We start from the raw sequence: 27,858 nt of genomic DNA, 5'->3' as shown, positions 1-27,858 counted from the left end.
TGTGATTTGTTCTGTTTTATACTTTGGATATAATTATATTCACTTATTTTTTAAAGAGTCACATAATGGTTATGAGACTAACATACATTCATTAATAAATATGTTTTATTTATCAAAATAAATTTTGATGCAGTTTCAGAATTATTTGGTAGCATATACCATTTGTTATATTGTGAATTTTTACATAAGAGTGGAAAGATTTGGCTAAGAGAAATTTTATTATATCAGAGATGTATAGTTAGATGCTGTATTTCTAAATGGATCTTTTTTATTAAATAGATTCTTTTAGTTAGAGGAGAACAGTGGTTCCTGAATCAAAGGTTTGTAGGTTTGAGAATGTGATAAATGTTCACGTTTGCTTTTGAATAAATTAGGTTATTTTTATTTCATGTACCTGGTACATATTCAGCCCAAAGCCTTTTGAAGTTCTGATAACTAAATGAATTGAAATATTTTTGTGTGCTTGAGATTAAATGCTGTAAATTAAAAGTTTGAATACTGTTACCTGTCCTTCAGAATTGGATATAGGTTTTGGTGCAGGGACTACATTTCAGTTTATTTAAGTGACACTAATTAAAACCTTCCTAGCTTTTTATTTGTTTGCTTATTATTTATCTTGGCTTTTTCTTTCCACAGAAGGTTGATGTAGAAAAATGGGTATGTGTTTTCTAAGAGATTGTGATCTGAATGGCTGCATGTTTGCTGTTGCCTCTAATCTTTTTGTTTGGCTTCCTGGTGTGGCTGGTACTATTAGTATTCAAAGTAACTGCTATGTTGTAATTAATACGTATTTTACCAATCTTCAGTTGGAACTTTCTAAATTTCTAGTTTTGTTTCTTTGAAAATGGGATCTAGTCAAATATTCTCTATTACTAGAACATTCATTTCAGTTCAGTCACTTAGTCGTGTTTGACTCTTTTTGACCCCATGGACTGCGGCACCCTAGCCTTCCCTGTCCATCACCAACTCTACCTGAGCTTGCTCAAACTTATGTCCATCGAGTTGGTGATGCCATCCAACCATCTCATCCTCTGTCATCCCCTTCTCCTCCTGCCTTTAATCTTTCCCAGCATCAGGGTCTTTTCCGGTGAGTCTATTCTTCGCATCAAGTGGCTAAAGTATTGGGGTTTCAGCTTTAGCATCAGTCCTTCCAGTGAATATTCAGGACTGATCTCCTTTAGGATGGACTGGTTGGATCTCCTTGCAGTCCAAGGGACTCTCAAGACTCTTCTCCAATACCACAGTTCAAAAGTATCAACTCTTCAGTGCTCAGCCCTCTTCATAGCCCAGCTCTTACAACCATACATGACTACTGGAAAAACCATAACTTTGACTAGATGGACTTTTGTTGGCAAAGTAATGTCTCTGCTTTTAATGTGTTGTCTAGTTTGGATGTGGAGAAGGCAATGGCACCCATTCCAGTACTCTTGCCTGGAAAATCCCATGGATGGAGGAGCCTGGCAGGCTGCAGTCCATGGGGTCGCTAAGAGTCAGACACGACTGAGCGACTTCACTTTCACTTTTCACTTTCATGCATTGGAGAAGGAAATGGCAACCCACTCCAGTGTTCTTGCCTGGAGAATCCCAGGGATGGGGGAGCCTGGTGGGCTGCCGTCTATGGGGTTGCACAGAGTCGGACATGACTGAAGTGACTTAGCAGCAGTTTGGACATAGCTTTTCTTCCAAGGAGCAAGTGTCTTTGAATTTCATGGCTGCAGTCACCATCTGCAGTGATTTTGGAGCCCAAGAAAATAAAGTCTGTCACTGTTTCCCCATCTATTTGCCATGAAGTGATGGGACCAGATGCCATGATCTTAGTTTTCTGAATGTTGACTTTTAAGCCAACTTTTTCAATCTCCTCTTTCACTTTGATCAAGAGGCTCTTTAGTTCTTTGCTTTCTGCCATAAGGGTGGTGTCATCTGCATGTCTGAGGTTGTTGAACTTTGTCCTGGCAATCTTGATTCCAGCTTGTGCTTCATCCAGCCTGGCATTTCGCATGATGTTGTCTACATATAAGTTAAATAAGCAGGGTGACAATATACAGCCCTGACTTACTCCTTTCCCTATTTGGAACCAGTCCATTGTTCCATGTCCAGTTCTAACTGTTGCTTCTTGACCTGCATACAGATTTCTCAGGAGGCAGGTCAGGTGGTCTGGTATTCCCATTTCTTGAAGAATTTTACACAGTTTATAGTGATCGACACAGTCAGAGGCTTTGGCGTAGTCAATGAAGCAGAAGTAGATGTTTTTATGGACCTCTCTTGCTTTTATGATGATCCAACAGATGTTGGCAATTTGATCTCGGGTTCCTCTGCCTTTTCTAAATCCAACCTGAACATCTGGAAGTTCATGGTTCACATACTGTTGAAGCCTGAAGAATGTTGAGCATTACTTGCTAGTGTGAACATTATCATCTCTATATAATTGGCTTTGTTATTATGATCATTGAAAGGAAGACTTCCTGGCCAACAGGAAGACTTGTATTATTAATATTGTATATCTTTTACTGAAAAATCTTGACCAATTAATCTTAACTTCTTATTGTTTAACTCTTATATTTTTCCACGTGCTATAGAAAAAGACTTTTTAAATATTCATACAATCTTAAAAAGTGAAGGTGAATGATAAAATATCACAAGGAAACTTAACAGTTGCCAGGAATCTGGAGGATAAGTTTGGAGACCAACAGAGTGACAAAGTGTGTAATGTGGCTAAATTATGTTATTACTGTTGGTTTCAGTTTCTTCAACTGTTAAGAAAGAGAGGGAAAGAAGGGAGGCAGGCAGACAGGGAAAGAGCCTTCTAATTCTGAACTCCTTGTGATTCTGAGTGGAAAATAGAATCTCCTTTTCCACCACTGACATTCTGGATCCACTTTTTTTCCAAATGAGCAAAACAGTGAGGCCATTCATTGTTGTATTGCTTTGTTGTTTGCTCTGTGACTTAATATGATGAATCAGCTAAGATTGGATTAACTGATGGCTTCATTTTATTTTCATTGTTTTTCTTGATTCTGGGATGCTTTTCTCCTCAGGCAACATTTTGAGACGTTTGCTGTCTTTTCAGTAGCCTTTCAGTTATTTCCCAATCATATGTCCACCTGCTTTTGTGTGTGTGTGTGTGTGTGTGTGATTCTTTGCTCTTTTTTCATTTATTTCAGCCCTTTATTTAAGGGAAGTTTTGTTTATTAAATTTACCATTTCCCTGATGATGACACCCTTGTGTGGATTTTGGAGAACTACTAATTCGATGTTATAACTCTGGAAATAATTTTAATTCTTCATCTGTTTCTTCATAACTAGCCTATTACTAATTTTGTTCAATCCTTTCCTTTTGCAGTGTCTTCTCTTCTTTGCCTGTAGTTAAAATTCTGATCCAAATTCTTATCTTGGAAATGGAAGCCTGTTTCTTTCTAAGAATGTGTGTTTCACCTTTGTGTGCTCCTTCCCCAAGATCAGCCATCCTAAGATAAGTCCCTCTCTCATCTTTTTATCCCTTCACTTACATTCCAGTATTTCTGTGCTGTATCCAAACCAGTATCTCTTAAACCAACCACTCAAGAAACTTTAATTCCTTTAGAAATAGAATGTGTAAATGAATAAAACCCCTTTTTACTATCATCTAGATGTATTCCCATTTTTCCTCTGTGCATTTGGTTGCTTTCTTGATCCTGCCTTGCTGTGTAGTTTTTCTCTCTCATTTTCATAATAATTTCTCATCTCAAAATTTATTCTTGCTATGTTTAGTTGCAAATCTTTAAGTTAGTGGTTGCTTTCTAGTTATGAGAAAGTATTGGAGATAACACTGAGCTGACGATCATGCTGCTGAGTTTTGCAAGTGAATCAATTTATAACTTATGTGTAGGTCTCAGTAAATTTTAGATCTGAGTTATTTCTTTCTTTGAAAACCCACAGAGGTCAAATCTTATGCACTTGCTCTAGGAATTTTGAAAGTCTGCTGTCACAGGTAGAATTTATTCCCTTTTTCTGTCACTTGAAGAATAACAGAAAACAGTTCAACCCTCTGCCTACCAGCCTGCCTCGGGGTTCCTTCTGCTGTCTGCTTGGTTAAATTAAGAAGGGTTCCAGGACCTTTCTCATAGATACTCCACAGCTGTTTCAAGTCAATGCTTCAGCACTCAGCTTTCTTTATAGTCCAACTCTCACATCTATACATGACCACTGGAAAAACCATAGCCTTGACTAGATGGACTTTTGTTGGCAAAGTAATGTCTCTGCTTTTAAATATGGTGTCTAGGTTTATCATCGCTTTTCTTTCAAGGAGCAAGTGTCTTTAGGTTTCATGGCTACAGTCACGATCTGCAGTGATTTTGGAGCCCAAGAAAATAAAGTCTGTCACTGTTTCCCCATCTATTTGCCGTGAAGTGATGGGACTGGATGCCATGGTCTTTGTTTTTTGAATGTTGAGTTTTAAGCCAACTTTTTCACTCTCCTCTTTGATCTTCATCAAGAGGCTCTTTAATTCCTCTTCACATTCTGCCATCAGGGTGGAATCATCTACATGTCTGAGGTTATTGATATTTCTCCCAGCAGCCTTGAGTCCAGCTTGTGCTTCATCTTGCCTGGCATTTCTGTGTACTCTACATAGAAGTTAAATAAGCTGGGTGACAATATACAGCCTTGACATACTCCTTTCCCAGCTTGGAACCAGTTCCATGTCCAGTTCTAGCTGTTGCTTCATACAGATTTCTCTGCATACAGATTTTACTGTATGTTGCTGCATACAGATTTTCATGAGGCAGGTAAGGTGGTCTGGTATTCCCATCTTTTGAAGAATTTTCCGCAGTTTGTTGTGAGCCACACAGTTGAAGGCTTTGGTGTAGTCAATAAAGCAGAAATGTATGTTTTTCTGGAACTCTCTTGCTTTTTTGATGAGCCAACGGATGTTGGCAATTTGATCTCTAGTTCCTCTGCCTTTTCTAAAACCAGCTTGAACATCTGGAAGTTCACAGTTCACGTACTGTTGAAGCCTGCCTTGGAGAATTTTGGGCATTACTTTGCTAGCGTGTGACATGAGTGCAATTGTGTGACAGTTTGAACTTTCCTTGGCATTGACTTTCTTTGAGATTGAAATGAAAACTGACCTTTTCCAGTCCTGTGACCACTGCTGAGTTTTCCAAATTTGCTGGCATATTGAGTGCAGCACTTTCACAGCATCATCTTTAAGGATTTGAAATAGCTCAACTCAATTTCATCATCTCCACTAGCTTTGTTTGTAGTGATGCTTCCTAAGGCCCACTTAACTTCGCATTCCAGGATGTCTGGCTCTAGGTGAGTGATGGTTATCTGGGTCATGAAGATCTTTTTTGTACAATTCTTCTGTGTATTCTTGCCACCTCTTCTTAATATCTTCTGCTTCTGTTAGGTCCATACAATTTCTGTCCTTTATTGTGCCCATCTTTGCATGAAATGTTCCCTTGGTATCTCTAATTTTCTTGAAGAGATCTCTAATCTTTCTGTTATTCTAATCATTCTATTATTTTCCTCTATTTCTTTGCACTGATCACTGAGGAAGGCTTTCTTATCTCTCCTTGCTATTCTTTGGAACTCTGCATTCAGATGGGTATATCTTTCCTTTTCTCCTTGCCTTTAGCTTCTCTTCTTTTCTCAGCTATTTGTAAGCCCTCCTCAGAGAACTATTTGCCTTCTTGCTTTTCTTTTTCTTGGGGATGGTATTGATCATTGCTTCCTCTGCAATGTCATGAACCTCCATCCTTCAGGCACTCCTTTATCAGATCTAATCCCTTGAATCTGTCACTTCCACTTTATATTCCTATGTTAATTTTGTTGCTAATCCCTTACCTGTGTAATTTTTAAGAAGACATCTCAGTAAAGGTTCTTTTAAAACTTCTAAGAAAACTCCATTTATAGAGGTATTACGTTTTATAATCAGTTATCATCTCACAAAACTAAAATAAGAGTTAAAAATAATCCAGTGTTGAGGTGAAAGGCATAATTATGGTAGAAAAGCTTTGTACATCACTGTGTCTTTTTGTATCAGTAACAGATTGAATATAATTATGCATTCTCTTGAACTCTGATATTTGATTGCAATTTTTAGAATAAAGTATTGCTGTTTGATTTGTTTTTCCACTTGTACTCATTGGCATATGCTAAGAAAATCCCTTAGGGTTTTTAGATCTACTAGATCAAGTTTTATAAGCTTATAGATCAAAGGCTCCTGCCTGTTTTTATCATCCATTAGACTCCCAGGGCAATGTTTGTTTGAGTTAAAATGTAAGAATTGCTGTGTCTCTTCCTGGTTTTCATGTTAATATAGCATAATGGGAAGACGGAATATGTCCCCGTCTCTTGCTCACATTTGACACTTCATCTGACTTGTCCATTCTGGAGTAATTAAACTAAACCTGAGGCACTGAATTGCTGCCACTTGGAATTTTACCCTAAAAAACTAAAATTTCCCTCTTTGTGTTTCTGTGTCAATTGATTTTCATCCTCAAATTTCTTCTAAGACAGAAAGCACCATGCCTGGCCTCTGTCTTTATAGTCATCCATCTCCATATGTTGTCTAATATTTTATATCTTAAATAATTACACTTACTGCATGCATAAAAATGATAATTCTTCACCTAAATCAAAGCTATTTGTTTCAGTATTATCATTCATGAGTTTTCTTTTTTTTCTCCTATCATTTTCAACTTGTAAGGAATTTTTATTTTTATTCTTTTTCTGTTGCTTTTTATCATACTTATGCCATTGACATTGAGATTAAAATAATATATTTGTCCTTTATATTTTACTGTGTTTTACTTTCTTTCTTGCCCTGAATGATTCCTTTTGGATATCTCATAAAGAAATAAGCCAAATGAACCAATAGATGATTTGTACAAAAAGTTAATGTCAGTAATGCCAGAAATAACCTTTCATGTTCTTATCTTTTGAAAATAATGTGTGTCTGTTACATCTGTTCTTCTTTCTCTTTGTATGATGGTTATTTCAGCTTTTGCTTATTTACAGGGCTCATTTTTATTTAATCATTTATACAGATTACTCTCTTCCCTGGCTTGCTCATGCTGCCTTCACACACAGCTAAAAATTATGACGAGCAGTCTTAAAAAACTGAATTGACCACTTTTTTCTATTTGCTACAATTCTGAAGTAGTTCAACCTAAATACTGACAAAAACAAGCTGAGACCATTTCTGAAAGAAATATCTCCAAAACTTAGATAAATTAAAAAACCAAAAATCTCATGAAGAAAATATCTATTACAAACCATGTTCTGTAACATGATTTTGAAGTTTTTCTTTGAATTAGGACTTAAAATGATTTTTTGTAATTCCTCAGTGATATTCTGTATCACTGGTGGTCATTTGTAGGCATGTGATTAGTCAGTTTCAACATGGAAAATAAGTTCCAGGATATTATTTGCCATGAATATTAACTACAAAAATGTAACTACACAGGCTGTGTTTTCTGAGATGAAAATGAAATGGTTCTTTACAATTTTTCCTTAAAATTATAATACTGAAAATGAAAGAATCAATCATGATAGAATTGCCATTTAGTCATATACATATTACTATGTCTGTGTGTTTCAGGGAAGCAAGTGTGGTATTTAACCTCTGTGTTAGAAAACTTTCCCTTGTTTTCTTTAAAACTAATGTGGGTATGTGTGTGTTTTCCTCTGTAGGACTTCCATGCTCCTGGCAACTACATGGTGCCCTAACTTGTCAAATAAAATATTTTTCCTTTTTCACTCTTTTTCATCTATGTATCTCTCCCAGGAATAAGAAGTCAAAGAAACTTTATGAATCTTAAGAAAAAGAAAGGAATATATGTACATGTTATATTTTGTAGATGAAAAGGGGGTGTTATAAATCATTAGAGGTGGCTGAGTCAAGAGAAAAAGAAAAATTGTGTGACTTGTTTCTTTGAAATTCACATATAATAATATGCAGTGCCTAAGGAATTGCTTTTGGTCACTTTTTGCATGAAATATGGGCAGCCCATCACAGCATATTAATTGATTGTCTACTGTACCTGTTTCTAACCCACTATTTTACTCAAGTAAAATAGCTGAGTTGCTGTTTATATTACTGTGTTTTTATGTAACAGATGAAAAAAAATCTAGACCATTTTCAGAGTATAATTTTAAGAGTATACCTTTTTTGAGATGCTTAGAAATGTTGTAAATTGAATCACGCATTAAAGTCAAACAGCATGTTTTCACGGAAAAAGAATGAACTAATCTAGAAACATATTAAAAGAGAGTTTTGCTTGCTACAGCTTTTCTCTAGCATGTAGTTGACATTGAGTTTTGCTGTGACAACACAGTGGAAATTTTTTGTTTATTATTCATGTTACAGTACTTAACAACAATATAGTCTTTATAAATAGGAGGTTTTAAAATGTCTTTGAAATATTGTGTATTTAATATTTTCTCTTTTTTCCTTATGCCCCTACAGAAATTCATGATGAAGGTAAGACATTGGATCATCTCCTGTATGTGTATTACTCTGTATGTTTTATGTCTGGTTAGTCACATTTGTTTAACTTTTAAATTTGTGGCTTTTTTCTTCAATTTTTCAAGTTTTAAAAAATTAAACCAAACTTTAGAACTTTAAATCTAAGTAAGTACATCCCACATTTAGATTTTTTAAAAATGACATTTTATATCTTTGGGTCACATTGTGACATATTAAGTCTTACTTAGCCAATGTCAGGAATTTCTTCCGTTGAAGCAGTTATTTTTTCTATAGCTCTCCATTTAGAATTTTTACTGTGGGGGCTGTATAGACTGTTACATGTTTATGCACTCTTGCATGAAGTAATAGGAAATTCATACACTGGAAAATTATAAGAGACACCAAGAAACTCCTAGTGAATTACTTACTCCAGGAGAAGTGAAAATAATTCACTTATTTAAAATAAATAAATTCTTATTTATTTATTTATGGCTGTGCGGAGTCTTTGTTGCTACACGAGCTTTCTCTAGTTGCAGCAAGTGGGGCTACTCTCTAGCTGCAGTGCATGGAGTTCTCTTTGCAGTGGCTTCTGTTGTTGTAGAGCATAGGCTCTAGGGCACACAGATTTCAGTAATTGTGGCATGTGGGCTCAGTTACCGCTGGGCTCTATAGTACAGGCTCTTGAGCACAGGCTCAGTAATTGTGGCGCATTGGCTAAGCTGCTCCGTGGCATGTGGTATCTTCACAGATCAAGGATGGCCCTGATATCTCTTGGACTAGCAGGCAGATTCTTTACCACTGAGCCACCAGGGGAGCCCCTCAGCTTCTTTTTATTCCTCTATCAAATTAGAAAAATGAAAACATTTTAAAAAGAGACAAACTAAAATTGTAGAGTAAAATCCATGGTCATATCATTGAAGGACACATGTAGGGGAAAAGTGGAACAGCAGAATGTTGTTTGAGACAAAATGTAGAAATGTTTTCATTTTTATATACCTACCACATTTCCCTAGAACTTTAACAAAATTTATTTTTTATTTCTTAAAAGCTGAGGAACAATGTATAGAGAAGTTGTGTTCAGGTAATGAAGGCTTCATGTATTTTGAGGTGTTAAAAGAATATCACTTCAAAAGATGGAAACTCTGAGAAGTATGAAATTAAAATTCTGAATGTAGGTTTAAATGGTTCCTTAGAAAAAAAGAAAGCAAAGTATCTGTGTCTGTCTGTGGAGTTACATTCTTATTTAACCAAACTGTAAAGAGGGGCATTGTACTGACACATAGATCTATTCATTAGCCTTAAGAATTTAACAGTTTCAATAGAATGACAGAGCACAGTCTTTATTTGAAGTCCCTGTCAACAAGGACCCAAAACATTTTCTAGAATTTCAAATAGTTCCATCTATTATTTTTCAGTAAAAAATATTATTACCTTGCAAAGAGAAGACATGAACTGCTCAATGAAAATCATGAAACGAAGGATTTGGTTGGAAAATGTCATCAATAGTGGGAAACATGAATATGTTCTCTCTTTGCAAATATTAATAATAAATTTGGGTTTGGTTTTTTAAAAATTAGCAGTTTTGCTCACTAAATCTGCATTTATTGTACTCATTTTATTAATACCATCTCACCCCTATCCAAATATCTTGTCAGTTTCATATCTATGCTTCCTTGGAGGATGGTGAATGGGATAGTTCCCTGAAGCATGTACCTCAAGTTCTTTCATGTGTAGATTCATACAAAAATCAATGCCAATAGAAAAATGATGTCCATTTAGTTTAAACCAGGTGGCATACCTAAAATAATTTAGTTAGGCTGTGATTTCTTTTAATTGCAAGGTCTTTTAACCCAATGACTTATTTTTATACCTGCATTGAATCATCTAGAAAGGTTAGAATTTAACTGAGTGAAGGCATATGCATTCAACTATAGTTAATTTAAGCCACTTACAAGGAAAAGGATGCTAAATTTTATTCAACTTTCACTTTTCAATCATGACTTGGCTTTGGGTTTCAGACCTGGACACACACTGTTAATAACTTCCTAGAACCAGCCAGATGCTTCCTTGTAACAGGAGCTATTTCTGCTGGTTGGCACTGAACAGTGATGAGTTAGTACTGTCCTGGTCCTGGTTCCTCTGCCTTTTCTAAATCCAGCTTGAAGATCTGGAAGTTCATGGTTCATGTACTGTTGAAGCCTGTCTTGGAGAATTTTGAGAATTACTTTGCTAGGGTGTGAGATGAGTGCGATTGTGTAGTAATTTGAGCACTCTTTGGCATTGTCTTTCTTTGGGATTGGAATGAAAACTGACCTTTTCCAGTCCTGTGGCCACTGCCAAGTTTTCCAAATTTGCTGACATATTGAGTGCAGCACTTTCATAGCATCATCTTTTAGGGTTTGAAATAGCTCAGCTTGAATTCCTTCACCTCCACTAGTTTTGTTCACAGTGATGCTTCCTAAGGCCCACTCCAGGATATCTGGCTCTAGGTGAGTGATCACACCATCGTGGTTATCTGAGTCATGAATATCTTTTTTGTATAGTTCTTCTGTGTATTCTTACCACCTCTTCTTAATATCTTTTGCTTCTGTTAGGTCCATACCATTTCTGTCCTTTATTGTGCCCATCTTTGCATGAAATGTTCCCTTGGTATCTCTAATTTTCTTGAAGAGATCTCTAGTGTTTCCCATTCTATTGTTTTCCTCTATCTCTTTGCCATTGATCACTGAGGAAGGCTTTCTTATCTCTCTCCTTGCTGTTCTTTGGAACTCGGCATTCAAATGGGATATCTTTTCTTTGCTCCTTTGCCTTTTGCTTCTCCTCATTGCATAGCATAGGTGTTTGTAAGTCCTCCTCAGACAATCATTTTGCCTTTTTCATTTCTTGGGGATGGTCTTGATCACTGTCTCCTGTACAGTGTTACCAACCTCTGTCCATAGTTCTTCAGGCAGTCTGTCCATCAGATCTAATCCCTTGAATTTATTTGTCACTTCCAGTGTATATTCATAAGGGATTTGATTTAGGTCATACCTGAATGGTCTAGTGGTTTTCCTTGCTTTCTTCAATTTAAGTCTGAATTTGGCAATAAGGAGTTCATCATCTGAGCGACAGTCAGTTCCTGGTCTTGTTTTTGCTGACTGTATAGAGCTTCTTCATCTTTGGCTGCAAAGAGGAACCAGAGATTAAATTGCCAACATCTGTTGGATCATCATAAAAGCAAGAGAGGTCCAAATACATTTACTCTTGCTTTATTGACTATGCCAAAGCCTTTGACTGTGTTGATCACAACAAACTGTGGAAAGTTCTTCAAGAGATGGGAATACCAGACCACCTGATCTGCCTCCTGAGAAAGGAGGTCAAGAAGCAACAGTTAGAACTGGACATGGAATAACAGACTGGTTCCACATCAGGAAAGGAGTATGTCAAGGCTGCATATTGTCACCCTGCTTATTTAACTTATATGCAGACTACATCATGAGAAGTGCTGGACTGGATGAAGCTCAAACTGAAATCAAGATTGCTGGGAGAAATATCAATAACCTCAGATATGCAGATGACACCACCATTATGGCAGACGAGAAGAAGAACTAAAGAGCCTCCTGATGAAACTGAAAGAGGAGATTGAAGAAGTTGGCTTAAAACTCAACATTCAGAAAATTATGATCATGGCATCTGGTCCCATCACTTCATGGCAAATAGATAGGGAAATGATGGAAACAGTGACAGACTTTCTTTTTTGGGGGGCTCCAAAATTACTGCAGATGGTGACTGCAGCCATGAAATTAAAGGATGCTTGCTCCTTGGAAAGAAAGTTATGACCAACTTAGACAGCATATTAAAAGGCAGAAACATTTCCTTGCCAACAATGGTTCATTTAGTCAAAACTATGCTTTTTCTAGTAGTCATGTATGGATGTGAGAGTTGGACTATGAAGAGGGCTGAGTGCTGAAGAGTTTATGCTTTTAAACTGTGGTGTTGGAGAAGACTCTTGAGAGTCCCTTGGACAACAAAGGGATCCAGCCAGTCCATCCTAAAGGAAATCAGTCCTCAATATTCGTTGGAAGGACTGATACTGAAGCTGAAACTCCAATACTTTAGTCACCTGATGTGAAGAACTGACTCATTTGAAAAGACCCTGATGCTGGGAAGGATTGAAGGTCAGAGGAGAAGGGAACGACAGAGGATGAGATGGTTGTTGGATAGCATCACTGATTCAATGGAAATGAGTTTGAGTAAACTCCGGGAGTTGGTGACAGACAGGGTAGCCTGGCGTGCTGCAGTCCACGGGTTACAAAGAGTCAGACACGACTGAGCCACTGAAATGAACTGAACTGAATTGTCCTGGTCCTGGTCTCTTCCCTCTGGAGACTTTTCATTAAGTCACCATCACATGCTGGCCATCCGATGCTAAGTGGCTATCTTGACAGTGGTCAACTGGCTTAGTCAGGCATATTGATTTTGCACTGAAGCCAGATTTCTCATTAATTATTATAATCATCCTGTGAATCTGTTATATGATTCATTATTGAAGATGGCAGGCATGTTTGCATAGTTTCTGCTGCTAGAGACCTGCAGATGGACCAAATGCCAAGATCAGCAATTCTGTGCTGCTCCTATCTAGTTAGTAGTGTTCACGTTTGCATGAAACTGATTTTCAGGTGATGTATAGGCTTCCCCTTAGAGATACTTGTTTTTCTCCCTGGAACCACTCTTTGCCCAGCTATTATTATTTGTGTTTGAAGCCAAAACGTAAAAGCTTCTCTGCTTTAGTATCTGAGTGCTATGAAAGTGCTCTAAGGCGGATTTCTTTTTGTTGTTGTCTATTGTTTTAAACTTTAGTTGAATAGCTTAGTATTACCTAAGCAGTAAGCTCTTTTTAAGATCTCCTTGTGTTTCTTCTGAAATCGTGTTTTATAACAGTCAAGGAATATAGAAAAGTTCACCTGTAGAGTCTGATTTTTTTTTTAAAAAAAGACCTCTTGAATAACAAAAGCCTGGAATTGCAAGAAATGAGCTAAACTGATTAGCACAGCATTTTTGTCCAGAAAATATTATTAAAATGGGAAACCTCAAAATATATAGATGTTATATACTTAATAAGTTAAATTATTTTAAAACAGCAATTGCATTAGATATGTTAATAAGCAACTATATTATACACATATATTTTAAAAATATGGAGTGGCTAACCTATACCTTCAGTTGGTAAAGAATCCATCTGCAATTCAGGAGACCCCAGTTTGATTCCTGGGTGAGGAAGATCCACTAGAGAAGGGATAGGCTACCCACTCCAGTATTCATGCTCTTCCTTGGTGGCTCAGATGGTAAAGAATTTGCATTCAATGAGGGAGACCTAGGTTTGATCCCTGGGTTGGGAAGATCCCCTGGAGGAGGGCATGGCAACCCACTCCAGTATACTTAACTGGAGAATCCCCATGAACAGAGGATCCTGGCAGGCTACAGTTCCTTGGGGTCACAAAGACATGGACATGACTGAGTCACTAAGCACAGCACAGTTTATACGTACATATGAATATATGAAGTGCATAGCAAAGCTTTATAGAAAAAAGAGCACTCAATGCTATTCTAATTAAACCTGAAGCCTTGTTCTTCATTTAGAAATACCTTGTTTTGGTCAAGAAGACAAGTCAAAGTACCTTGACTGTGTAGTGTCATTAAATGTCAACTGGATCTGTAGCTCTGGAACATATATATGATAGGAAAAGGTAAGGTCCTATCGAGTAGTACAGATCAGACAAGGTAAATCAATTTTTCTTGGCCACAATAAATCAAAAGTATTATAGAAAATTAAAGTACTCTCTAAACAGGTCCTCATTCTTAGTAGGAATGTAATTTTGCAAAGTCGATTTTTCCCTTTCTCATTCAGGGCATGAAGTTATTTTCATTTTTTGATAAAACAGTTTTTCTGATAATTTTAATGCCTTTTAATATCAGTTTTTAAATGGTTTGGAAGTGTTTTAAGCATAATCTATAAATAAAGTTATTTTAAGAAATTAAATGCAGCAAACCTAGAAGAAAAAGAAATAAAAGGAATCCAGATCAGAAAAGAAGAAGTAAAGCTCTCACTGTTTGTAGATAGTATAGATAATACTGTACATAGAAAACCTTAAAGATAGTATTAGAAAATTACTAGAGCTAATCAGTGAATCTAGCAAAGTAGCATGATACAAAATCAATACACAGAAATCACTTCCTTTTCTATATACTAACAATGGAAAAATCAGAAAGAGAAATTAAGAAATCAATCCCATTCACCATTAACACAAAGAATTTAATATCTAGGAATAAACTTACCTAAGGAGACAAAAGAACCATGCAGAGAAAATTATAAGACACTGATGAAAGAAATCAAAGACAACATAAACAGATGGAGAGATATTCCATGTTCCTGGGTAGGAAGAATCAATGTTCTGAAAATGACTATACTATCAAACACAATCTACAGATTCAGTGCTATCCGTATCAAATTACCAATGCATTTTTCACAGAACTAGAACAAAAAATTTCATAATTCATATGGAAACACAAAAGACCCTGAATAGCCAAGGCAGTCTTGAGAAAGAAAAATGGAGCTGAAGGACTCAACCTTCCTGATTTCAGCTTGTACTACAAAGCTATAGTCATCAAGACAGTATGGTACTGGCATAAAAACAGAAATATAGACCAATGGAACAAAATAGAAAGCCCAGGAATAAGCCCATGCACCTATGGGTACCTTATTTTTGAAAAAGGAGGCAAGAATATACAAGGGAGCAAAGACAGCCTCTTCAATAAATGGTGCTGGGAAAACTGGACAGCTACATGTAAAAGAATGAGATTAGAACACTTCCTAACACCATACACAGAGATAAACTCAAAATGGTTAAAGACCTAAATGTAAGACCAGACACTATAAAACTCTTAGAGGAAAACATAGGCAGACCACTTGATGACGTAAATCAAAGCGAAATCCTCTATGACCCACCTCCTATAGTAATGGAAATAAAAACAAAAGTAAACAAGTGGGACCTGATTAAACTTAAAAGCTTTTGCACAGCAAAGGAAACTCTAAGCAAGGTGAAAAGACAACCCTCAGAATGGGAGAAAATAATAACAAATGAAACAACCGACAAAGAAGTAATTTCCAAAATATACAAGCAGTTCATACAACTCAATAGCAGGAAAGCAAACAACCCAATCAAAAAGTGGGAAAAAGACCTAAACAGACATTTCTCCAAAGAAGACATACAGATGGCTAACAAACACATGAAAAGATGCTCAACGTTGCTCATTATTAGAGAAACGCAAATCAAAACCACAATGAGATATCACCTCACACCAGTCAGAGTGGCCCTCATCAAAAAGTCTACAAACAATAAATGCTGGAGAGGGTGTGGAGAAAAGGGAACGCTCTTGAACTGTTGGTGGGAATGTAAATTGATAACAGCCACTATGAAAGAGGAAGAAGGCAATGGCACCCCACTCCAGTACTGTTGCCGGGAAAATCCCATGGATGGAGGAGCCTGGTAGGCTGCAGTCCATGGGGTCGCTAAGAGTCAGACACGACTGAGTGACTTCACTTTCACTTTCCACTTTCATGCATTGGAGAAGGAAATGGCAACCCACTCCAGTGTTCTTGCCTGGAGAATCCCTATGGAGTCGCACAGAGTCGGACACGACTGAAGCGACTTGGCGGCAGCAGCAGCAGCAACTATGAAAGAGGGTATGGAGGGAGATTCCTTAGAAAACTAGGAATAAAACCACCATATGACCCAGCAGTCCCACTCCTAGGCAAATACCCTGAGGAAACCAACATTGAAAGAGACATGTGTATCCCATTGTTGACTGCAGCAGTATTTACAATAGCTGGAACATGGAAGCAACCTAGAAGTCCATCAATAGATGAATACATAAACAAGTCTGGTACATATACACAATGGAGTATTACTCAGCCAAAGAAAGGAACACATTTGGGTCAGTTCTGATGAGGTGAATGAACACAGAATCTATTATACAGAATGAAGTGAGTCCAAAAAAGAAAGATAAATATTGTATTCTAATGCACATGTATGGAATGTAGGAAAATGGTTCTGAAGAATTTATTTACAGGGCAACAATGAAGAAACAGACATAGAGAATAGACTTATGGACATGGGGAGAGGGGAGGAGAGGGTGAAATGTATGGAAAGAGTAGGATGGAAACTTACATTACCATATGTAAAAGAGATAGCCCAAGGGAATTTGCTGTATGGCTCAGGAAACTCAATCAAGGGTTCTGTTTCAACCTAGAGGGGTGGGGTGGGGAGGGAGATGAGACGGAGGTTCAAAAGGTCAGGGATATATGTATACTTATGGCTGATTCATGTTGAAGTTTGACAGAAAGCAACAAAATTCTTTAAAGCAATTATCCTTCAATAAAAAAATAAATTTGAAGAAGAAATTAATTGAAATAATAGGAAGGAGATATATTTTTAGTAAAAAAGGTATAATGATATTGAATATTAAAGTGCTTTCTTCTGTACTTTTTTTTTAACTGCATTTTATTAAAGTGTTTCTTATACAGTTGCATTTTTATTTTGACATGTAGATAGAGAAAAAAAAGATTATAAGATAAAAAAATATTGAGAGTGATTTCCTCAGGAATTTAGGTGAGCTTTATTTTCATCTTTTTTTACCTGAATTTTGTGTTTTTTTTTTTCCTTTTAGCCATTTTTTTATTTTTATTTTTTTTTAATTTTATTTTATTTTTAAACTTCACAATATTGTGTTGGTTTTGCCAAATATTGAAATGAATCCACCACAGGTATGTTTAAGTCAGTATCTTCATACTCATCCTTAAAGATCTCTTTTCCCTATAGAAACAGGTAAAAACTCCTTAGTATAATGTTCTCTACTTCCCATGATCTTAACCTGATCTGTGACCCAGTCCTTCAATCAGGGTGTCTCTTCCTCTTTCTTAATACTCTGCGGTTGTTTTTTAAGGCACTTATCCACACATGCCGCTGGTATTGTGTTGAGAGCAGCAAGAAAGCTCAGGGCAGGGAAAGCGTGTCTCTTTGGAGCACAAAGGGATTTGGGGGCCAGGTTAGAAAGGGCTGAATGTCCTTGATGCTTATGCTACTCAATGTTGTCCCCAAAACAATAGTACCTGCACCACTGGGAAATTTTTGAAATGCAGTGTCTCTGTGTTTATCCCAGACCTACTGGAGCAGAATCTCAGGGACATGCCAAGGGTTCTGTGTTTTCACAAGCTCTCCAGCTGATTTTTAAGCATGCTAGAATTTGAGAAGCACTCTTCTATCTCATGTGGGGTTCCCTGGTAGTTCAGACGGTGAAGAATCTGCCTGTAACGCAGGTGACCTTGGTTCGATACCTGGGTTGGGAAGATCCCCTGGAGAAGGGAATGGCTACTCACTCCAATACTCTTGCCTGGAGAATTCCATGGACAGAGGAGCCTGGCAAGCTGCAGTCGATGGGGGTCACAAAGTGTTGGACATGACTGAATGAGTGAGCACCCACCTTCTATCTCATATAAAGGAATTTGGATGTTTTTCTTAGAAACATTTGGAAGGTAGGAAAGGTTTTTAGGCCTGAAGATTCATTCGATGATCTTTGTGTTTTAATCAGACTTAGTCATTGAAGAAATGCTTATTTAGTCCTTTCTATGTACCAGGCATTTTGCAAAGTACCTGAGATCCCGTGGTGCCCGAAGTACCATAGTCCCTATTCAACATGGACCAGAGTGTAATGGGAAATACAGACAATAAACAACTGGGAATCAGTAATTACAAATCACGATATTTTTGAACTCAGGTTCATTCTTCAAGAACTAATTAAACTGCTAGCTCTCCCCTCCCCCACCCCCAGCTACTCCCTTGGTAGCTTTGTCCCAATTTAAGGATTCTTTGCATAGCACTTTGCTCATCTGTGTGCATGCATGCTCAGTCATATCTGTCTCTTTGCAGCCCCATGGACTGTAGCCCACCAGACTCCTCTTTCTGTGGAATTTTCCAGGCAAGAATACTGGAGTGGACTGCCATTTCCTCCTCCAGGGAATCTTCCTGTCCCAGAAATCAAACCCATTTCCCTTACATTTATCCTGCATTGGGAAGAGGATTCTCTACTACATTTGCACTAGCTCTTATTTTATTCCCATTAAACTATTCATGTGAAGAGGAGAGCATTTTATACACTTAGTTAAGTTTACTTTTTTTTTTTTTTCTTTGCGGACTCTTTCTTTGCTCTATGCAGACTGCTCAAGGTGGTGGCCACCGAACGCTCCTCTACGGTCATGCAATACTGCTGCGGCATTCCTACAGTGGCATGGTGAGTACATGTGGAGACTTCATCTCCCCTATGGTCATGCTGATCTATTTGTGCATACAGGGCAAAGAAATATTTGGTAATCCCATTTCATTGATGGCTTTAATAAGCTTGAATTGTATGTGTTTTTTAATATATTTGAACACTGTTTATTTTCTCATTTATAATATGATGGTTCGCTTAGAGGGCCTTTAAGGACCATACATTCTATCACTGTATGACTTCTGTCTTTGTATCTTATTTTGAAAGACTAGGTTTAGGAGGAGAGTTTCTTTTTTTTCCCATATCAGCTCCTTCTTACACCCAGTTATCCATTTATCTACTGGGTTCCTCTCAGATACAGTTTACTCATTATCATTTATATATGTGTGTATATATATTCTTATAGGTCTAAAGTATTATAAAATATATAAGCATTCTCTTCTTTTGAAAGCTTTATTAAGTTGTACAAACAATACATATTCATTCTGTAAGATTTGGAAATTACAGAAGAATGAAATCTTCATGATCACACCAATGACAGAAAATTCTTGGGAACTGTTTAAAAATTTTCAATATTTTCTTAATTTTTTTGTATAACTGATATCTTGTTACATAACCAAATTTTATACAGGTTTTTTTTTTAACATATTGTCACAGTACAAGTACTATCTATGTTATTTAAATTTTTATCAGATTTATTTTAGTGACTACATGATAGTCCAGTACTTAGAAATATAAAATAATCACTACTTTTAAGAAGGAGATAATTCCCTAAATATGTAGACTGTTTTTGAGCAAAAACTTAAGCATAGTCTCTATAGCAATACCCCTCAAAACAGAAAAAAAATCATGTCTTTATCATCAGGAATACTGATATGAAAAATCTGGTTAATGGAATTGAAAAGTACAGGAAGAGAAGTATAGGAAAAGTATAGATATGATTTTAATGATGACTTAATAATGTCATTGCTATTAATGGCCTACATCACATTAGTAAGTAAGATGAGAAAAATGTGATCATCTTAACAGGTATGAAACAAGTTTTTAATAAAACTACCAATTCCTAATAAAAATTGATCATTGATGGTTATTTCCTCAGTGATGAGGAAAATATTTGTGTTAAATCAATGGCCAACTTCATAGTTAATTGTCAAACACTAAGTCCATTCTTGACAAAACAAAAACAAACTCCAAGAATATGCTGTCTAACATTGTTCTGGAAATCTTGGCTGACTTATTAAGATATGAAGTAAAATAAAGGAAAACACTTCAAGTGACTGGATACAAGACAAATGTATAAAAATAGCATTTTTGCATATAGCACTCATACATTAAAACTCCATGGGAAGAACTTCACTTTCAGGAATCAGAACACATAAAATAATAAATATGAGAGTCTGTTTTTAAATAACTACCCTCTCTATACATAGTAGATGGGAAAGAGCCTAAACATGGTTGGTAGATCTGGGTTCAGGCTTACTTTCCTATATGCTATACTCCTTTGGGTACCTTGCTGAACCTCTCTAAGCCTGTAAATGCAACTGAAAATTTTACTCATTCAGTCAGTAAATATTATTCAGCACCTCTTGTGTGCTAGATACTGTTCTGGGTGCTAGATATAGTAAGAAAGACTAGTCTTTGCCATATAAAATTTAATTAACATTTAGTTGAATAATTATAGTCTGTACCTAGCAGTTGCAGTGAACATTTAAGGAAGAGAGAATGTACATTAACAACTCCAGAGCCTGGTACTGTAATATTATTGGAAAATATCACAGAACACTTTAATAGGGATCACTGTACATTTTTTTTCCCCCAGGAAGTCAGTATTACAATATTGGTACTTTTCCTCAAATTAACATTGATATTTAATATGCCTAGATCTAAAGTCTGTAAACCTCAGAGACCACAATGTCTTATGATTAGACTCCTACTCCTAACTAGCTAGGAATATGTTTGAGGACCTTTGAAGCATCTTTTCTATATCTTTGGGAGTCAGTGGTTTACAGTCAGGGAACAGATTCTCCTGGTTCATTGAATTTACACCCTCATGGCACCAAATTCCACTTGACTTCTATCCCCAATCCATTTATCACCTGCCTCCTTACACTCACAGACACCCACTGAGTTGGGTGGACCCTTTTCCATTGTAGGGATTGTCTAGGTCTTGCATTACTTATCCAGTGATTCTGGAAGTCTGGGCTGGCCTAATCCCCAGAGCTGTTCCTGAGTCCTGTCGGCATAGTTCCTGTTCTTTCAAGCACTGCACTTGGTTGGGGTAGATGACAGTGTATCTTGAGCTCATACTAGATTCATCTCTGTGTTCTCAGTCTTGTAGCACTTAGTGTAGATTTTGAGGTTAGCATGGGAGTAGGGGAGTTGGCCAGAAAAATGATCCTAAACTTTATGTCCAAGAATATCCAGTTAGGAAAACTTGAGGCAGGGAGAGGAGTCAGAGATGATGGTGTTGGGCAGAGTTGCATTCTTCCTGGGTAAGCACACATAGGTATACACCCAATAAAGCCTCATTGCAGTGAGGAATATGCTACATGCCACGATCAATTCTAGATGAATTTTAAAGAGTTTAAAAATTTGAAAATAAAACTAGAAGATAAAAGTGAATAGTGTTCAAATTTCTGCTTGAAATAAAGATTTCTGACAGATCAGGTTGTTCTTTTGCTTATGATCATGAATATCACACAAAGTGAGAGATGTAGAGACATATCCCCAGTTACTCATCTTGTTTTGTCTACAGGACATATTTCTGCAATATTTTTCTGAGTGGGAAAAAAACCCCACATTTCCTCTAGAACATTGCTCCCAGTGAATGCTAAGTGCTCAGAATTAGACTTGGAAAGAACGGGATATGTTTAGTGACAACTACTGATTCTGTGTCTTTTAGTATCTGTGCTGCCTGTCCACCTCTCGGTCTTCAACTGATAAGCTGGCTTTTGATGTTGGCTTGCAAGAGGATACAACAGGTGAGCACCTTGGTCTGCAATGAAGCTGTGTTCAGAAGAGCATGGCAGGAACTGGATTGGGAGACATCATGAGACCTGATGGAAGATGTATTGGCTGGATATTCTTAGGAACGGTTTCAGGATGAAACCAGTGATTAACTATGGAAGGGTTTTATTAGAAGGAGGAAATGTGCACTGTTTCTGTTGGAAGGTCATCCCGACATAATTATCTTGATTTGCAAACTAGACTTTAAACTTTATTCTTTTGATGGAGTTGGGTAGGAAAACAGTACTTAACAACATGCTCTGCTGTCTGATAACCATATTAAGGTGCACTGATTAGTTTGTAAAGTATTATTGCATATTTCTTTATTTTATATTTCATCTTAAAAACATTTTTAAGTGTGCAAATACAACATAATCGGTGTCAACATTCAACCAAAAAGACAGAAAACGAAAAGGGTCATCAAACTATATATATATATATATATATATATATATATTTATTTATTTATTTATTTATTTACATATATTAGTATATTTATCCTTTTGAAGACTCAAAATACGAGAGTATAGATTTTATTGTGTTTTTCTTCTCAGTGCTCTAAAGACTTTACACTATATCCACCTCTGTATGATTTGATTCTTTTATTTTTTACAATGAGCATGTCTGCCTTTGGAATTAAAGATTAAGGACCAAGTAGAAAAAGGAATGGAAGGAAATAGATCAACTTGTATCAGGTTGTTGCTTTTATAGGTGACATGAAACTCACACCTGCCCTCCTTTTTGAAATACTTTCCCATACTCTAAAAATGTGACCAATAACAAATGGATAAAATAAAGTTCTATTTACCAACCTAATTAACTTTTTAATAGACAAACACATCACCTTATACAGGGAATTCTGAGAATCCCAGGCACCAAAAAGATAAATATATTCCTCTCATTTTTATTTAATTCTATATATTCTCAGCCATTCCTCTGTGTTTTGGTTTTTTTTTTTTAGTTTTTTCACCGTAATTACTTCCGCACATAGTTATGTGGAAAAACGTCCTCAGTTCTCTCTCTCAAAACAAGTAAAACCATGTGCATGATCTATAACTTGTTTTCATTCATTGATACTATTATATAATAGTGAAACTCACCAAACAAGGCCATCTTCGTCTCTGTGCCCTAATTCCCTTATGCTACTTTATTTTCCCTGTAACTCTGTACTAATTGTGAATTACCAAACTATTTACTATATTTCTTGTTTGTTGTGTGCCTGCCTCAATCAGAATGAAACTCATAAGGCAGATACATTTTTTCCCATATTTGTTGATATATCTCCAGCTACTAAAGCAGTGGTTGACAAAGCATGTGCTTTATCAATGTTTGAGTGAACGAATGAAAAACTTCCTACAACTCTAAAAATGTGAATTGAGTGAATGAAGATATGGAATTCTGCAAGGTGACAGTCAAGTAAGACTGGTTTGTGTAAGAAAATATTCAGCAAATGCCTCCAAAATGCTAGTAGGAGCTGACAAAGCCCTAGTAAATAAAACATACAAATGCCTTACTATTGTAGAATTTACATTCTGGCATTTGGTAATTAGTAAAAAACAAATAAACAAACAAAAAACCTAAACATAAGTGTTACGGAGAAATAATAGTTGGAGGCACAGAGAAAGAGAGTGATAATTATTAGATGGGGCTTCCCAGGTAGCACTAGTGGTAAAAAAACAACAACAACAACAAAAAAAAAAAAACAAAAAAAACCCCACCTCCCAATGCAGGAGATGTAAGAGGCGTGGATTTGATCCCTAGCTCAGAAAGATACCCAGGAGGAGGGCTTGGCTTACCCACTCCAGTATTCTTGCCTGGAGAATCTTATGGACAGAGGAGCCTGGTGGATTACAGTTGATAGGGTCTCAAAGAGTCGGACACGTCTGAAGTGACTTAGCACACAAGCACAAATGCATTACTAAAACTATTCTCATTTTGCAATAGAACTTATATTTAGGTTTAAAAATAGCCATGAACAGATTGAAGAATTGCGTGCTTACACTTGTATCCTTGGTGATGGGACCGAAGAATGGAGAATGGTTACACGGTTCATGAGGCTTATGCTTGACTTGTTCTAGAAGAAATTATTTAATTTTATGTTTACTCAGATAGCTTAATAATGTGTCTTTTTATAATGTATCCCAGACAATTCTGTAGAATTCTCTTCTATCTTACTTCTAGATTAATAGAAACTACTACATTTTAAAATAAGGCACAGGGTAGTTAGTAAAACTTAAGTGACAATATTTGTGCTCATTTTGAATCACTATCCACCCAAATTAGAAGCTTTTTAATTATCACAATATAACTGTCACATAACAAAACCCCAAATCCTTTTGAAAATCATATGGTAAAAAAACTGGATATAATTGGAAGGAGCCATGTGAGCTGCTTAATGACATGTGATTGTCTAAGGAACGAAGTTGGATCAGTGTGGCTGGTGAATTTGGTCTTATGTTGGCATAAATAAATATCCCTTCAAAGCAGTTCTTCGTGGGAGAAAGAGACCCCACACTTCCCCAAATGTCACAGTCACTTTCTGTGAGAAGAATCTTTGCATGTCACTGTGTCTCCCTCCCTTCTTCCCTCCCTTCCTTTCTTCCTTTTAAATTTTTACTGAAGTACAGTTGATTTGCAATGTTGTGTTAGTTTCGGGTGTGCAGCACACTGAATCATTTAAGCATATATTCACTCTTTTTTAGATTCTAAAGCTAATTTGTCCTAATTCTTTTGATTTGCATGGTCTGTGAGGTGAATTTGCATTCAATTTCAAATTTCTAAAGTTTGTGTAAACAGGACAGTTTTATTTTCAGGAGACTAATTTTGAAGATTTATTTCATTTCCCTCTTTTATTTTGGAGTCACTGGCCAAGAACATCAAGTTTTAAACTCAGAGGCCCTTCCTTGTGTTTCACTTGTCAATCACTGTGCAGGTGAAGCTTGTTGGTGGATCATTCATCCTGCCTCTAAGCAGCGCTCAGAAGGAGAAAAAGTGCGGGTTGGAGATGACCTCATCTTAGTGAGCGTGTCCTCTGAAAGGTACCTGGTAAGTGTGGAAAGTGAGATCGTGTACTTGGGAATCAGATAAGCGACAGGTCAATAAAATGATCCCTTTAAAGCTGAGATTGCCAGTATCTAGGAAAATTGCGTAGAAACAAACCTGTATTTCTATTTGATGAGTTATAAATAACTCCATAAGTAAAGGGAATGATGTGATGTGTGAAAATGTGGCTTAGCAGGATTATTTACACAGACTTCCCTCATGCCCTGGATATGTATATTCATGACATTGATAGAGACTGTTCTTGGATTATTTTATTAATAGCAATAAACGCAATCCAATCAGGAATTTGAAATTCCATAGACGTTATTTTGTGCCCAAAGAGAAGGCTGTATTAATGAGGCTGTGATTACCTATTTTGATATTTATGAAAGCAAATTATTATAGGAGAAACCCTTGTCATGCTAAGAAAGGAGAAATAAACGAAATGCAGTTTAATTCTCTCACTGACATTGCATTGTTCCAGAGGAAAAGGGCTGGAAATGAAAGATTAAAGAAAGAAGTTTATGTTTAATCAGAGGAGGTGTTTTTTATTTTTGTGGTAAGGCCAATATCTATTTAATTTAACTTATTTAGTAAATTGTATTTTTGGTAAAAATAATCATATGCAGAAGTTCACAAAAGATTGCAATCAGTGGAAGTGTATAAGATACCAGGGCAAAATATTTTTTATTTTAAAGTGAAAGTAAACAAATATAAAATGGGGTATTATAAACTCTACATGAACATCCACATAAAAAAATCCCAGACATCATAGTGTATGATGACTGAAACAAAAATCAGAAATAGAGCATTATTGCAATTACACTTTCTATCAGTTAGCATGAGTTTATTTCCATTTCCTTAAATCAAAATATTTGCGTGTGATTTTGAATTAAGAAAGTAGTTGGTACCGCTTGGCTCTATGAGGCTCTAAATAGAGTGGGTCTTGTGGGTTAAGTAAGTTTTTGCTAACCAACACAATTAATTCCAATTTTCAAAACATTGCTAAGGAGGAAGGATGTAGTTTTACTTGCTTTTGAGGGAAGAAGTAATGAGGAAGACAGGGAAGTGGTGAAATGAGGCCTCATGTAACTGACAGGAACTATTAAATGCAGCAGCTATAATGCAGAGCTAAAGGGAGGCCTGGAGCATCCCTCTCATTTTTTTTTAACCAGTATAGGTGGAAACAGACACCACGCACATTTCTAGGACCATGCAAGTGTGCCAGCTTGTCAAATAATCTTCTATTAAGCCCTTGCTGTGTTCCTGTGCTGTGTATGTGATGGTGATGTAGTTTGATCAGGAGGTAGACATTTCGAATTGTCGTTTTACTTGGAAACCAATAGCAGTAATAAAAATAATTCATGCCTGCTTCTCAGTATATAAATTCTGCTGCTGCTACTGCTAAGTCGCTTCAGTCGTGTCTGACTCTGTGCGACCCCATAGATGGCAGCCCACCAGGCTCCGCTGTCCCTGGGACTCTCCAGGCAAAAACACTGGAGTGGGTTGCCATTTCCTTCTCCAATGCATGAAAGTGAAAAGTGAAAGTGAAGTCGCTCAGTCATGTCCGACTCTTTGCGACCCCATGGACTGCAGCCTACCAGGCTACTCCGTCCATGGGATTTTATAAATTCTGCACATATATTATTTCTATTTGTGCATAACTATTTCTATTTGTGCATGTTTTTGCTGTACGGCTTGTTCTTTCCACTACCGAGCAGAGTTTGGCAGGCTGGCATCAGTATGCACAGAAGGAGTAGAAAGTTCAGAATCTCACTGAGGTCAGGGCTTTTAAGTGTCCATTCTACCACTAGTTCTTGAATCACATAGTTCCATGAATTCTGGCTTCCTTATTGCAAAATGGTGACAGTTATCCCTAACACCACAGTTACTGTGATGAAGCAATGAGAGGATAAATTTGAACATTCTTGGAATTAAAGACCACTGTACAAACAGTGGTAGTAATTGTAATGCATGAGGTTCCCCTTCTGTTACCTTGGAAAATAAATGAACTTCATGACTAATTACATTTACAGAGCAAGCTACATTTTAACCAGTTTATTTAAACTCCTTTTCTCATAACCCTTTAAAAGAATATATTTTTGGGGGGGCCACACTGCCCTTCAGGCAGGATCTTAGTTCCCCAATCAGGAATTAAATCTGCATTCCCTGCATAGAAGGGTGGAGTCTCAACCACTGCACTTCCAGGATTGTCCCTCTGATAAACTTTTATATTCAGAAAGAGAAAGATAAATATCGTGTGCTAATGCATATATAGGGAATCTAGAAAGATGGTGCTGGACAATTTATTTGCAGGGCAGCAATGGAGAAACAGACATAGAGAACAGACTTATGGATTTGGGGAGAGGGGAGGAGAGGGTGAGATGTATGGACGGACTAACATGGAAACTTACATTACCATATGTAAAATAGATAGCCAAGTGGAATTTGCTGTATGGCTCAGGAAACTCAAACAGGGGCTCTGTATCAACTAGAGGCGTGGGATGGGGAGGCAGATGGGAGAAAGATTCAAGAGGGAGGGGATATAGGTATACCTATGGCTGATTCCTGTTGAGGTTTGATAGAAAACAATACAATTATTTAAAGCAATTATCCTTCAATTAAAACATAGGTAAATTTAAAAAAAAAAAAACAACAAAAAACTACAGATAGTTGACCAAGCAGATTGTTAAAATTTCAATTACTTTCATTTGGTGACAAAGTCAGTAATTTTAGTGATTATCTCTGTGGACCTCACATATAATAATGGAAACCAGAGGAACAACCACATATTACACATGGTTTCTGCCCTTGAAAAAGTAGTGAAAAAACAGACCAAGCCCATGGAACTAAAGGAGAATACTGTTAAGACTTAGTGTTCGAGTTGAGGTTAGAGATGCTGAGGGATGTTTGAATGGATTTAGGCATAGTTAATTATTACCTGCCATTTCCACGTGGGTGATTATAGTAAGAATATGAAGTCTTATGTTCATGGATTCAAGGACCACATGGTGCTTAGTTAGAAGGACCTGGAGCAAGTGAAAGGGTAAAAAGTG

The 27,858-nt window shown here is 36.7% G+C and overlaps 1 protein-coding gene across 13 annotated transcripts in view; it reads left to right on the top strand.

The window, feature by feature from the left end:
- The window catches only part of RYR2 (ryanodine receptor 2), an 820,811-nt gene that overhangs the window by 318,826 nt on the left and 474,127 nt on the right, over nucleotides 1-27,858 (top strand). For all 13 annotated transcript variants that reach the window (XR_015157121.1, XR_015157120.1, XR_015157122.1 and 10 more), the window contains exons 4-8: nucleotides 637-657; nucleotides 8,450-8,464; nucleotides 18,701-18,775; nucleotides 21,657-21,735; nucleotides 24,693-24,805. Coding sequence is in view for 10 of the 13 variants with exons in the window: in XM_086382784.1 (XP_086238910.1) it covers nucleotides 637-657; nucleotides 8,450-8,464; nucleotides 18,701-18,775; nucleotides 21,657-21,735; nucleotides 24,693-24,805 (303 nt within the window). In the remaining 3 variants the exon portion in view is untranslated. The remainder of the gene's footprint in view (nucleotides 1-636; nucleotides 658-8,449; nucleotides 8,465-18,700; nucleotides 18,776-21,656; nucleotides 21,736-24,692; nucleotides 24,806-27,858) is intronic.

The sequence above is a fragment of the Bos grunniens genome, chromosome 28, assembly GCF_055505025.1.
Source record: "Bos grunniens cultivar Pamir isolate PY7600 chromosome 28, Bosgru_T2T1.0, whole genome shotgun sequence".
In the NCBI taxonomy this organism is placed as follows: Eukaryota; Metazoa; Chordata; class Mammalia; order Artiodactyla; family Bovidae; genus Bos; species Bos grunniens.
The sequence above is the reverse complement of the archived record's forward strand: the minus strand, read 5'-3'. Positions and strand labels throughout refer to the sequence as shown.